Source organism: Bos grunniens, chromosome 27 (assembly GCF_055505025.1).
Source record: "Bos grunniens cultivar Pamir isolate PY7600 chromosome 27, Bosgru_T2T1.0, whole genome shotgun sequence".
In the NCBI taxonomy this organism is placed as follows: domain Eukaryota; kingdom Metazoa; phylum Chordata; class Mammalia; order Artiodactyla; family Bovidae; genus Bos; species Bos grunniens.
The window spans coordinates 36,384,793-36,399,049 of NC_141191.1; the positions used below are offsets into that span (position 1 = coordinate 36,384,793).

The 14,257-nt window shown below is 39.7% G+C and overlaps 1 protein-coding gene across 1 annotated transcript in view; it reads right to left on the reverse strand.

Annotated features, from left to right (window-relative positions):
- Positions 1 to 14,257, reverse strand: part of LOC147343799 (A disintegrin and metallopeptidase domain 3-like) — a 102,716-nt gene that overhangs the window by 17,003 nt on the left and 71,456 nt on the right. The window contains exons 12-13 of the mRNA XM_086380425.1: positions 6,078 to 6,264; positions 1,399 to 1,497 (exon numbers count right to left, since the gene is read on the reverse strand). Coding sequence (XP_086236551.1) covers positions 1,399 to 1,497; positions 6,078 to 6,264 — 286 coding nt within the window. The remainder of the gene's footprint in view (positions 1 to 1,398; positions 1,498 to 6,077; positions 6,265 to 14,257) is intronic.

The window sequence follows — 14,257 nt, forward strand, 5'->3', positions numbered from 1 at the left end:
AATGGGAACTAACATAGGACATTGAAGCATGCCTCAAGATTGAGGAGGAAAGTCCTGGGCAGATGGTGGTGGTGGGTATATTCCCAGAACTAGAATTGAGTCACAGGTGCCTTCAAGTGTGAAAAATGAAAAGGCTGTCCAGGGCTACCTTCTACAGACCAATAAATGCAGTCCTGGATGTTAAAAACAAAAGGTGATAGCTGGAGTTACAGGTTTTAGTTGGAACTTCTTTACAGATTTCACTGCTGTTACCCTGAATCTCTCCCTAGAAACTTATACAATGAATTTTCACTGGACCAAATGCAGGAATTATCTCTGTTGCAAAGAATTATCCTTTGAGATGTAGGTTGAGGGCAATGGTGGGTGTGTACTAAGTCACTTCAATCATCTCCAACCCTTTGTAACCCTGTGGATTGCAGGGGCCAGGCTCCTCTGTCCATGGGATTCTCCTGGCAGGCAGGCTCTTTAGCACCACCTGGGGAGTCCAGATGGAAATAGACTGTTTAGAAAATTCAACTGTTCAGTCTCACTGATTTGGACACAAAGACAAAGATGAGAGTTCTGGGGAAGGAAAGAACAACAGTTTACTGCTAAGAAGTGGAAACCCTAGCCTGGCCTCTACATTAATGTGCCTTGAAACAAATGAACACTGGCTTTAAGAACTAGCCCACTGAGTGAAAAAGAGCATGCAGAGAACAGGGTGAAACGGTGTGGGGAGAGATTTTCATTGGCAGTGGAAAAACAGACCTGACGACAAAACCTCTAATCAATCAGCATTCACGTGTGTCATAGCCTCCTAATTTGACACACAAAAAGGTGAGCTGCTAAAATGAAGCCCTCCCTAGAATAGAGATCTTACCCAGTCTCCTATCAGAGGTGGCTATGAAGGAAAATTGACGGGAAAACTGCCCAAGGGAAGTCAAGGATTCAGTGAGTGATTGACAAAGTTAATCTTCAGTATTAGATATGCTACATATTGCTGACTATTCCCTATGAATTCCTTTTTTTCTGCTACTTCCAAAGTGAGGGGTTACTAGTATAATTGTCTGTTTATTCAAATATTGTATCTCAAGTGTGTGTGGAGTGGCTTACTCATAATTTTGTCATAAGTAGATTGTGAGGAGCTACATTCAATTATGACCAAGAGGAACTCACAACACCCAAATTACCTGAAGTTGTTTTCTGAGTAGGGATTGAAGCAATAAGGTTAGAGGTAGGGCTAAATAGTTGATTGGAAAAGATCTAAAGACCTCTCAATTCTGAAATCAACTGTGTATGAATCAAGAACATACAGTAATATATTTGAAAGATGAGTAAAAATTATGTGAAAAAAAGCTAAAAAGCCCACAAAAGCAAGAATTTCATGGAGGAAAATAAGGCAATATTCTGAAAACTTACCATACAAGTTTTTTTTCCACAACATGGTCCAGAACCACAGTCTGCATTTCCAATCAGTACACAGTTTAAAGGATTACAGCATTTAGTATGCTCACAATTCTGAAAGCAAAGGCAATCAAGTTAAATAATTTTGAACTAAATCATTTTACTTATTGTCATAATATCTTAAGACATGTCTCTACATCACAGTATAATTTTTATATCTGTATCTATTTTTAGCACCTCTTCACCTAGACAATATATTTTGATATAGAAAAAAGTGGTAATGAAATCATTCATGATTCTATGCTGAAGATTTGACTGTTAAAAATGTAATGCAAAACCAATACAATATTGTAAAGTAATTAACCTCCAATTAAAATAAATAAATTTATATTTAAAAAATGTAATGCAATTTATTTCAATCTTTTTGTGTTCATAAACATATGGACAATAAATTTTGAGATTTTTTTTTTCATTTGTGTGTGTGTGTGTATGTGTGCGTTACTTGCTCAGTCGTGTCCAGCTCTTTGTGACTCCATGGGCTGTAGCCTTGCGAGGTTCCTCTGTTCATGGAATTCTCCAGGCCAGAATACTGGAATGGGTAGCCATCCCTTCTCCAAGGGATCTTCTTAATCCAGGATCAAACCTGGGTCTCCCACATTGCAGGTAGATTCTTTACCGTCTGAGCCACTAGGAAACTACTTATCTGTCTTATCAATTCTCCTCAAGATGTTCTGTGACTATATAAGTGTTTTTGGATGTGACAAAATAGAGGTTTCCAAATAACAACAGCATATTGTGGTTGTGTCATTTCAAAGAAATTTTTTTCACTTTTTAGCTCTTGTATATTAAAGATTGATTCTAAAAGTTATTAGTGCAAAGAATTAAAAAGTGTTAAGAGCTCTTGGAAGGAAAGTTATGACCAAGCTAGATAGCATATTCAAAAGCAGAGACATTACTTTGCCAACAAAGGTTCGTCTAGTCAAGGCTATGGTTTTTCCTGTGGTCATGTATGGATGTGAGAGTTGGACTGTGAAGAAAGCTGAGCGCCAAAGAATTGATGCTTTTGAACTGTGGTGTTGGAGAAGACTCTTGAGAGTCCCTTGGACTGCAAGGAGATCCAACCAGTCCATTCTGAAGGCGATCAGCCCTGGGATTTCCTTGGAAGGAATGATGCTAAAGCTGAAAGTCCAGTAGTTTGGCCACCTCATGTGAGGAATGGACTCATTGGAAAAGACTCTGATGCTGGGAGGGATTGAGGGCAAGATGAGAAGGGGACGACAGAGGATGAAATGGCTGGATGGCATCACTGACTCGATGGACATGAGTCTGAGTGAACTCTGGGAGTTGGTGATGGACCGGGAGGCCTGGCGTGCTGCGATTCATGGGGTCGCAAAGAGTCGGACACGACTGAGCGACTGATCTGATCTGATCTGATCTGAAGAGCTCTTTCATAATACACATTTATTTCCTTCTTTTTATAGAGTTTAGTTAGTGTAAGAGTGATATAAGACTGATAAGTAATATATTTTAAATTTTATTTTTAATATAAACTTATTTTAATTGGAGGTTAAACCAATACAATATTGATAAGTAATATTTTAAAATGAATAAAGTGAATAGGCACAAATAACTAAGTGTTTATATCTGTTTCAATTTCACATATCTTCACAATTTAGTTTATTTCATATGTTTATGCATCCTTTTTGTTGAGATATTCTATTTATTTCCTTTATTTCTAAGCACTTTTGTATTAATAATATTAGCCCCTAGCCACTTATATATTTTATATTGTTTTGCAATTTGTCATGACAACTTATTTCTATTTTGGCAGGTTTTAAAAATATTTTTATTACTGTGATATTGTGAAATCTGAAAATTGCCACTTTTCTTTTTTGATTTGTTCCAAGAGCTTCTGTATAAAATTTTCTTCCACATTAACCCCAGTAAATATGTGAAGGTGTAAAATGTTTCTGTTATATATATAAATATATATCTACATATATGTATTTTTATTTTACATTAAGTATTTTGAGTAGTATGTTGTAAATGTAACTATAAGTGGAATATATCTGTTCTGCTAAAATTCTTATAGAATAGTAATTTATTAGATATTTTATTATACCTGGATACTTGTCCTTTATAAAATGAAACATAATGCAGTTACACTAATGGCATATTACTAAAGTATATCCCAAATTCTATTCTTAACACTTGTAATATCTATAAGAATCAGATAATAATCATTTTTTCTTTTTCATGTTTCATTATTAAGAAGATTGTGTTATGCTTCACAATATAAACATGGCAATGAAAAACAGCAAGTGAATTTAGCGAAGATGGAATATTAAACCCTCACTAAATATTAATAGTGTGGAAAATAAAACAAAAATTAGTGACATGATAGCCTAATATCGAAAATCTAGAATCAAAGAGAGAGCCTACAGTAGACAGTGTATTTTGACAGCACTCAATGTATAATGGAAATCTAGACTAAAGACCTAGATTTGCCAACATCCACTGGATCATAGAAAAAGCAAGAACTCCAGAAAAACATCTACTTCTGCTTCATTGACTACGCTAAAGCCTTTGACTGTGTGGATCACAACAAACTGTGGAAAATTCTGAAAGAGATGGTAATACTAGACTACATGACCTGCCTCCTGAGAAATCTGTATGCAGCTCAAGAGGCAACACTTAGAACCAGCCATGGAACAACAGACTGGTTCAAAATTGGGAAAGGAGTACGTTAAGGCTGTATACTGTCACCCTGCTTATTTAAGTTATGTGCAGAGTACATAATGAGAAACGCTGGGCTGGATGAAGCACAAGCTGGAATCAAGATTGCCGGGAGAAATATCAATAACCTCAAATATGCAGATGACACCACCCTTATGGCAGAAAGCAAAGAAGAACTAAAGAGCCTCTTGATGAAAGTGAAAGAGGAGAGTGAGAAAGTTGGCTTAAAGCTCAACATTCAGAAAATTAAGATCATGGTATCTTGTCCCATTACTTCATGACAAATAGATGGGGAAACAATGGAAACAGTGAAAGACTTTACTGTTTTGGGCTCCAAAATCATTGCAGATGGTGACAGCAGCCATGAAATTAAAAGACTCTTGCTCCTTGGAAGAAAAGCTCTCATCAACCTAGACAGCATATTAAAAAGCAGAGACATTACTTTGCTGATAAAGGCCTGTGTAGTTAAAACTATGGTTTTTCCGGTAGTCATATATGGATGTAAGAGTTGGATTATAAAGAAAGCTGAGTGCAGAAGAATTGATGCTTTTGAACTGTGGTGTTGGAGAAGACTCTTGAGAGTCCCTTGGACTGCAAGGAGATACAACCAGTCCATCCTAAAGAAAATCAGTCTTGAATACTCATTGGAAGGACTGATGCTGAAGCTGAAACTGCAATACTTTGGCCACTTGATGTGAAGAAATGACTCATTGGAAAAGACCCTGATGCTGGGAAAGATTGAAGTCCAGAAGAGAAGGGGACAACAGAGGATGAAATGGTTGGATGGCATCACTGACTCGATAGGCATGAGTCTCAGCAAACTCCGGGAGTTGATGATGGACAGGGAAGCCTGGCGTGCTGCAGTCCATGGGGTCTCAAAGGGTCGGACACGACTGAGTGACTGAACTGACTGAGGTGGTTTATATGCTCAAGAATATTCATTAAAAGCAACTCCAAAATAAGAGATGAGAGTTGACCAAAAATAATAACACGACACTGGAATGTAACAGATGTGGTGGTGCATTTATTATAATCCATGAACCTATCAGTTCAGTTCAGTTGCTCAGTCGTGTCTGACTCTTTGCAACCCCATGGACTGCAGTGTGCCAGGCTTCCCTGTCCTTCACCATCTCCCAGAGCTTGCTCAAACTCATATCCCGTGAGTTGGTGTTGCCATCCAACCATCTCATCCTCTGTTGTCCCCCTCTCCTCCTGCCTTCAATCTTTCCCAGCATCAGGGTATTGTGAGTCAATTTGTTTGCATCAGGTGGCCAAAGTATTGGAACTTCAGCTTTAGCATCAGTCTTTCCAATGACTATTCAGAGTTGATTTTCTTTCGAATTGACTGGTTTGATCTCCTTGCAGTTCAAAGGACTCTCAAGAGTCTTCTCCAACTTTATAATTCAAGAGTATAAATTCTTTGGTATTCAGCCTTTATGGTCCAACTCTCACATCCATACATGACTACTGGAAAACCCACGGCTTTGACTATATGGTTCTTTGTGGGCAAAGTGATGTCTCTGTTCTTTAATTCAATTTTGTGAAACCAAGCTAAAATAAATGAAGTTCCCCCGATGCAAGGACTGAAATTAGAAGATGAAGATGTGAACAACAGCATACATTTAATAACTCAGTGATTTAAATCAGTCACTTTAAAGGAATTCATGGATAATTTAGGTGATAATTATACTACTGTTGGAATTGATGTTTATAATACAGAAAGATGGGTAGTATTTACACAGTAAGGAAAATCTTCATTCAACCCTGGGCTGCATTTACCCTATTCTTAAATTGTTCAACTTCAAATTCTGGATGAGCCAAGTTATCACATGCCCCCCATCTTAGATGTTTGACTATATGGAACAATTGTTTTTTCAAGTTTTCCCCCTTTATGTCACATCTACATTTGTGAGATTACGTGACAAACACAAAAACAAATATCAGTCTTTTCCACTAACCTCCATGGAACCACAGTCACATTGTTCAGGTGGCTCCAGAACTCCATTGCCGCAAATGGATTGTCTTCCTTGGGGAACCACTTTTGGAACTGTTCGATTCTGAAGACATTCAAATTTAGGCTGTGAAGTTGTATGTTTAAATTCATCTATGCTGCAACTGCTAAAAAACTTTATGCCATGGGAACGTCTAAAATTAAATTGTATTTCTTAGTTAAAAGGAATGAAATCACTATCAAAGTAACACTCTTCAATAACATGCTGTGAATTATTTACTTCTTCATTAGAGATAGCCAAGAAATGGAGAGTGCTTTATTTTTAATTCAATTAGTAATAAAAGAATAAGCTCATTTCTATTCTAATTCAGTATAACAGATATCTAATAAGTAGAGGATGTTAATGAGGTTGCATAATTGAGGACATGTTAAACAAAACAATGCTTGTTGACAAAAAGGCTCTATTTAAGTACAACTTACTGTTTATTACTTTGCTTATTATTTACAACACTGTCAAGATTATAATCATTATAGTAAGAACTAATTATTATTAAGAAAATGATACATACTAGGGATAATATAGAAAACTGAAAGAATAAACACAATGTTTGATTGAATTAATTAAAAGTCAGAATTATTTTTATTTTGGTAACAAAATTAAAACAGCTCAGCATGAAGTATATAGAATACATAAACCCTAGATTCTCTCTAGTTTGATATTTCTATATTTCTAGTACACTGTTTAATGGGTTTTTGTTTAAATTAGTAACAAACTCATACTTAGAGAAATGACATGAGAAACAAATTTTGTTTCCTAAACAAGTTGAATAATAATAATTTTAATGTATAACTCATATAGAGAACTGAATTCTCTTAAAACAGACCTTCAATAACAGGAAACAAAGATATGTTGTTAACATCTAATTCTTTTATCAGGTTCAAATTTCCCCTTCATCACGGTACTGGCACTCTACATTAAAAAGATCCACTTCAGAACCAACCACTGCCTTTAGTACTCCTATCGCCTTAGTTTAGTTGACTACACTTTTTTGTGGCATTTCTGACATTCAAAAGTTTTATAGTCTCAGGCTGATTATTTGGGAAAATGTGCCTCAGTTTAGGTTTGTGAAATGTTTCCCAGTACTTAGACTGAGGTTATGTATGTTGTTAAATGCATCACAGAAGTGTTGCTGAGTCTGTCTGCTCCATTGCACCCTAACAGCACATGATTCCAACTTGTTACGTTTTTGAAAAAAGTCATTTTGATTAGGTGATTAAAGTCTATACTCTAACATCTCTTTCTCTCCTTATCTCTTAATAATTATTTGGGGAGAAGTTTTATGTATATATATCCTTCCTAGTTATATTTTCAATATATTCACTATGTATATATATCTTTTATAACCTTATTTTAATATATCCATCAATATATTTATTCACTTCAAAATAATATTTTCATGTATTTATATGAATATGGACTCAAATTTTCCTAGTACACTAAAAGGTGTTTTAATCATTAATTAACATTACATATGACTTTCAGATTGTCCTAGATTTCCTGTTGGAAGACTCCTTCAAACTGTTTTGTGTCCATGAGGCACATATCCAAATTCTTTGAACATCTTCTTATATTCTGACACAAATGCTCATGGCTTATTTGTATCTTGTCTATCTTAGTCCTGGAATCAGGCACATGATGTCTCCAACTTTGTTCTTTCTCAAGGTTATCATGGCTATTCAGGGTCCATTCAAATTTTAGGATTGAATCACTGCAGATGGTGATTGCAGCCATGAAATTAAAAGACGCTTACTCCTTGGAAGGAAAGTTATGACCAACCTAGATAGCATATTGAAAAGCAGAGACATTACTTTGCCAGCAAAGGTCTGTCTAGTCAAGGCTATGGTTTTTCCAGTGGTCATGTATGGATGTCAGAGTTGGACTGTGAAGAAAGCTGAGAGCCGAAGAATTGATGCTTTTGAACGTGGTGTTGGAGAAGACTCTTGAGAGTCCCTTGGACTGCAAGGAGATCCAACCAGTCCATTCTAAAGGAGATCAGCCCTGGGTGTTCTTTGGAGGGAATGATCCTAAAGCTGAAACTCCAGTACTTTGGCCACCTCATGCGAAGAGTTGACTCATTGGAAAAGATTCTGATGCTGGGAGGGATTGAGGTCAGGAAGAAAAGGGGATGACAGAGGATGAGATGGCTGGATGGCATCACCAACTCGATGGACGTGAGTTTGAGTGAATTCCTGGAGTTGGTAATGGACAGGGAGGCCTGGCGTGCTGCGATTCATGGGGTCTCAGAGAGTTGGACACGACTGAGTGACTGAACTGAACTAATTTTATATCTGGGAAAAGTATCATTGCAATTTGAATAGGGATTATATTGAATGTGCAGACTGATTTGGATAATATAGATTTTTGCTGTTCAGTCACCCAGTTGTGTCCAACTCTTTGCGAATGGCAAAACGCCAGGCCTCCCTGTACCTCGCCATCTCCCGAAATTTGCCCAAGTTCACGTCCACTGTATTGGTGATGCCATCCAGCCATCTCATCTTCTGATACCCTCTTCTCCTTCTGCCCTCAATCTTTCCCAGCATCAGGGACTTTTTCAATGAGCTGGATATTAGCATCAGATGCCCAAGATACTGAAGCTTCTGCTTCAGTTTCAGTCCTTACAATGAGTATTCAGGGTTGATTTCCCCTAAGATTGACTGGTTTGATCTTCTTGCTGTCCAACGGACTCTTTAGCATCATTTCTTCCACAGTTTGAAGGCATCAATTCTTTGGTGCTCTGCCTTCCTTACGGCCCAGCTCTCACAAGTATAGATGACCTGTACTTGTCATCTACAGCCCTGTCTATACAGACCTTTGCCGGCAGAGTAATGTCTGTGCTTTCAACACACTGTCTAGGTTTGACATAGCTTCCCTGGTGGCTCAGACGGTAAAGCATCTGACTGCAATGTGGAAGACCTGGGTTCGATCCCTGGGTTCGATCTCCAGGGAAGATCCTCTGGAGAAGGAAATGGCAACCCACTCCAGTACCCTTTCCTGGAAAATCTCATGGATAGAGGAGCTTGGTAAGCTATAGTCCATGGAGTAGCAAAGAGTTGGACATGACTGAGTGACTTCACTTTTTTTTCCCCTGCTTAGAAGCAACTGTCTTCTGATTTCATTGCTCCAGTCACAATCTGCAAAGATCTTAGGGCCCAAGAAGAAGATATCTGTCACTACTTCCACTTTCCCCCTTGTATTTGCCATGAAGTCATGGGGCCAGATGCCATGCTCTTAGTTTAATATTTAATTTTAAGCCAGCTCTTTCACTGTCCTCCTTCACCCTCATCAAGAGGCTCTTTAGTTCCTTAGTTCCTCTTAACTTTCTGCCGTTAGAGTGGTATCATCCATATATCTGAGGTTGTTGATATTTCTCCCACCTATCTTGATTCCAGCTTGTGACTCATTCAGCCTGGCATTTCTCATGATGTGCTAAGCGTATAGGTTAAACCAACAGGGTGACAGCAGACAGTCTCGTCATACTCCTTTCTCCATCTTGAACCAATCAGTTGTTCCATACAGGGTTCTAACTGTTGCCTCTGGACCTGCATAAGGTTTCTCAGGAGACAGGTAAGATAGTGTAGTATGCCTGTCTCTTTAAGAGCTTTCCACAGTTTATCATGAACCACATGGTAAAGGCTTTGGACCAACTGATGAAACAGAGGTTAATATTTTTCTGGAATTCCCTTGTTTTCTCTCTGATCCAGCGAATGTTGGCAATTTGATCTCTGGTTCCTCTGCCTTTTCTAAACCCAGCTTAGATATCTGAAAGTTCTTAGTTTGCATAACACTGAAGCCTAGCATGCTAGATTTTAAGCATGACCTTACTAGTATGGGAGAAGAGAGCAATTATCCTATGGTTGGAACATTCTTTAGTACTACCTTTCTTGGAAATTGGGGTAAGGACTGACCTTTTCCAGTCCTTATATGGATAGTTTAACAATATTAATTCTTCCAGTAGATAAGCATGAAGTATTTTTTGTTTCCTAGCATATTATTTCATTCCTTTCATCAATGTCTTATATTTCTCAGTACACATCTTTCACTTTCTTGGCCTTTAAATTTATTCTAAGTAATTTATTCTTTTTGATGCTATTGTAAATGGGATTTCTTTCTTAATCTCTATTTCTGAAAATGTGTTTTTAGTATATAGCAATACAAAGTATTTTATATATTAACTTTGCATACTGTAACTTCCCTGAATATGCTTATTACTTCTGACAGTTTTTGGTAGAGTCCTTTAGGGTTTTCTACTATGTACAAAATCATGTCATCTGCATATAGTGACAGTATTACTTTTCCTTTCTGATTTAGATAACTTTTACCTCTACCACCTAACTGCTCTGCCTAGGACTTTCAATACCATTTTGAATAAAAGTGGCAAGACTGTGCAACCTTGTCTTGTTGCCAGATGTTAGAAGGAAATCACCCATCTTTACATTGTTTTTTGTTTTGCCTATTTTGTTTTTGGGCACACCATGCAGCATGCAGGATCCTAGTTTCCTGACCAGGACTGAACCCATGATTTCTACAGGAGAAGCTCAGAGTCTTAACCACTGGACTGCCAGGGAAGTCCCTGCAATGTTGAGTAGGATGTTGGCTGTGGTTTGTCATATATAACCATATTAAGTTGAAGCACATTCCACCATGTCTACTTTGTTAAGAGTATTTATCATAAATGGATTTGAATTTTTTCAAATATTTTTAAATTTATTGAGATGAATATATTTTTATCATTTTTTGTAAATGGGGTATAACATATTGAGTTACAGGTGTTGACTCACTCCTGCACCCTTTAAATAAACCCCTCTCTTCATGTTATGTGTGTGTGCATGCCAAGACATTTCGATCTTAGCTGACTCTTTGTGACCTCAAGGACTGAAGCCCACCAGGCTTTTCCATCCATGGGATTCTCCAGGCAAGAATACTGGAGTGGGTTGCCATGCCTTTCTCCAGGGGATCTTCCTGACCCTGAATCAAACTCTCATCTCATAAGTCTCCTGCATTGATAGATGGATTCTTTACCACTAGCACCGCCAGGGAAGCCCTTACATGACACATGATCATTTTAATGTGCTGTTGAATTTTTTTAAATTTACTTATTTTTAGTTGAAAGATATTGCTTTACAATATTATGTTGGTTTCTGCCATATATTAACATGAATCAGCCACATATATATGTGTCCCCTCCCTCTTGAACCTCCTTCCCACCCCCACCCCATCTCACACTTCTAGGTTGTCACCAAGCCCTGGTTTGGGCTCCCTGAGTCATACATCAAATCCCCACGGGCTATCTCTTTGACATACAGGAGTGAATATGTTTCCTTGCTACTGTCTCCATTTCTCCCACCCTCTCCTTGCCCCCCTCCCCGAGACCACAATTCTGTTCTCTATGTCTGTGTCTCCACTGCTGCTCTGCAAATAGGTTCATCAGCACCATCTTTCTAGATTCCATATCTATATGTTAATGTACAATACTTCGTTTTGTCTGACTTAATTCACCTTGTTTTAATGGCTCTACGTTCATCCACCTCAGTAGCCCTGACTCATATGCATTCCATTTTATGGTTGAGTAATATTCATTTGCATATATGTACCACAGCTTCTTTATCCATTCATCTGTCAATGGGCATCTAGGTTGCTTCCATGTCCCAGCTATCAGAAATAGTGCTTCAGTGAACATTGAGGTACATGGGTTGATTTCAATTATGGCTCTCTCAAGGTATATGCCCAGTAGTGGGATTGTTGGGTCATATGGAACAAGAAAAGCCTGGTAGCCTTTAAGATCATGCCCCTGGAGGATATGAATGAGTTCACCACACATATTCTGGAAGTAGTCAATGCACACATGATGCTGAGCAAGTTGAACAGCCAGCCTTCAGCAGGGAGAGCACCTATCAGCAATCCAGGAATGGGTGAAGCTGGGAATTTCGGTGGGAATAACTTCATACCAGCAAATGGCCTCACTGTGGCCCAGAACCAGGTGCTGAATTTGATCAAGGCTTGCCCAAGACCTGAAGGATTGAACTTTCAGGAGCTCAAGAACCAACTGCAACACATGTCCGTAGCCTCAATCAAGCTAGCTGTGGATTTTCTGAGCAATGAGGGACACATCTATTCCACCGTGGATGATGATCATTTTAAATCCACAGACGCAGAATAACTGGATCTAATTGGGTACCCGAGATATTTTCCAGCTGGACCTTTTTGCAGCCTCTTGTCTCCAGCTGTGCATATAATTGGCGAGTTGACGTCTAGGAAGTAGATTTCATCTGTAAAAGATCTCAACTGACATCCTTTTGAAACTTGCTACTACTCTTCTGTGTTTTTGATGGACTTCCCTGGTAGCTCAGACGGTAAAGCATCTGCCTACAATGCGGGACACCCGGGTTCGATCTCTGGGTCAGGAAGATCCGCTGGAGAAGGAAACAGCAACCCACTCCAGTATTCATGCCTGGAAAATCCCACGGACCGAGGAGCCTGGTGGGCTACAACCCATGGGGTCGGAAAGAGTCAGACACGACTGAGCGATTTCTCTGTGTGTGTGTGTGTGTGTGTGTGTATGTGATATGGTAGTTTAATTCCTAGCTTTTTAAGGAATCTCCATACTGTCTTCTATAGCAGCTGTATCTATTTCCATTCCCATCAACAATGTAAGAGGCTTCCCTTTTCTCCATGCCCTCTCTAGCGGTTATTATTTGTAGATTTTTGATGACGGTCCTTCTGACTGGTGTGAGGTGATATCTCACTATAGTTGTGATTTGTAGTTTTCTCATAATGAGTGATGTTGAGCATCTTTTCATGTGTTTATTAGCAATCTGTATGTCTTCTTTGGAGAACAAATCAAAATATAATAATAATAGCTTTTGTCTGATCTCTGTTGTCAAGCGTCCTTTTCCTCACTGTGAGTTACAGTCCACCTCTACATCCCTAGGATGCCCTCCAATACTGAGCTGGTCTCTGGACCTGCTATCGGGACAGCTCAGATTCTGGCCCTACACCTGCGTATTCTGGCCTCCAGTGTCCACAGCTGCCAGAGTTAGTGTCTTCTGTTCTGTGGGAATTCTCATTGTCCCTTTATACATTTCATAGACACAGAGTTTGCCTAGTTGATTGTTTGGCTTTAATCTGCAGCTTGTACAGTTGATAGGAAGGTTTTCGATCCTCTTCCCTAGCCACACTGACCCTGGGGTTCAATTGTGGTTTCATCTCCACCTCTACATGTGGGTTGTCCGCAGGAGTTTGCTCCCGAGGCTGCTCTGGAGGACTGGGTTCTGCTCCAGGGAGGACCCGGTGTGGGGGTGGTGCAGCTGCTTGGATCACAGGTGCTCTGGCAGCTCCAGGTATGCAGGGGAGCTGGAAGTCAGGGGAGTAGGAGACATGGCTCTTTTGGGGTTTTCTCTAGCCTCTGGCAGCTCTGCAGCAGTGGGGATCTACTGTAGCGGTGGTGTGGCAGCTTGGAACACAGGGCCTCTAACAGTGCCAGGTACCCAGAGGAGCCGGAAGCGATTGGGACAGGAGATATGGTGCTACTAGGATTTTTTCAAGTCTCTGGCACCTCTGCCTCACTGAGGATTAAGAATGGAGGTGGTGGAGCCGCTTGGATTGCAGGGACCCTGGCAGGGCCAATGTGCAGGGACCCTGGCAACCTCAGGAGCAGGAGTTATGGCACTTACAGACTTTTCTAGCCTCAGGCAGCTGGCGCTCAAAGAGACTTTCTGGCTGGTCCTTCTCTGTTGTTCAGCATGTCAGGCACTTAAGTGCCTCCCCTGACTGGGGTCCTTTCTCTACTGGTGTTCAGTTCAGTTCAGTTCAGTCGCTCAGTCATGTCCAACTCTCTGAGACCCCATGAATCACAGCACGCCAGGCCTCCCTGTCCATCACCAACTCCCGGAGTTTACCCAGACTCATGTCCATCAAGTCAGTGATGCCCTCCAGCCATCTCATCCTCTGTCGTCCCCTTCTCCTCCTGCCCCCAATCCCTCCCAGCATCAGGGTCTTTTCAAATGAGTCAACACTTCCCATGAGGCGGCCAAAGTACTGGAGTTTCAGCTTCACGAGGCGGCCAAAGTACTGGAGTTTCAGCTTCAGCATCATTCCCTCCAAAGAAATCCCAGGGCTGATCTCCTTCA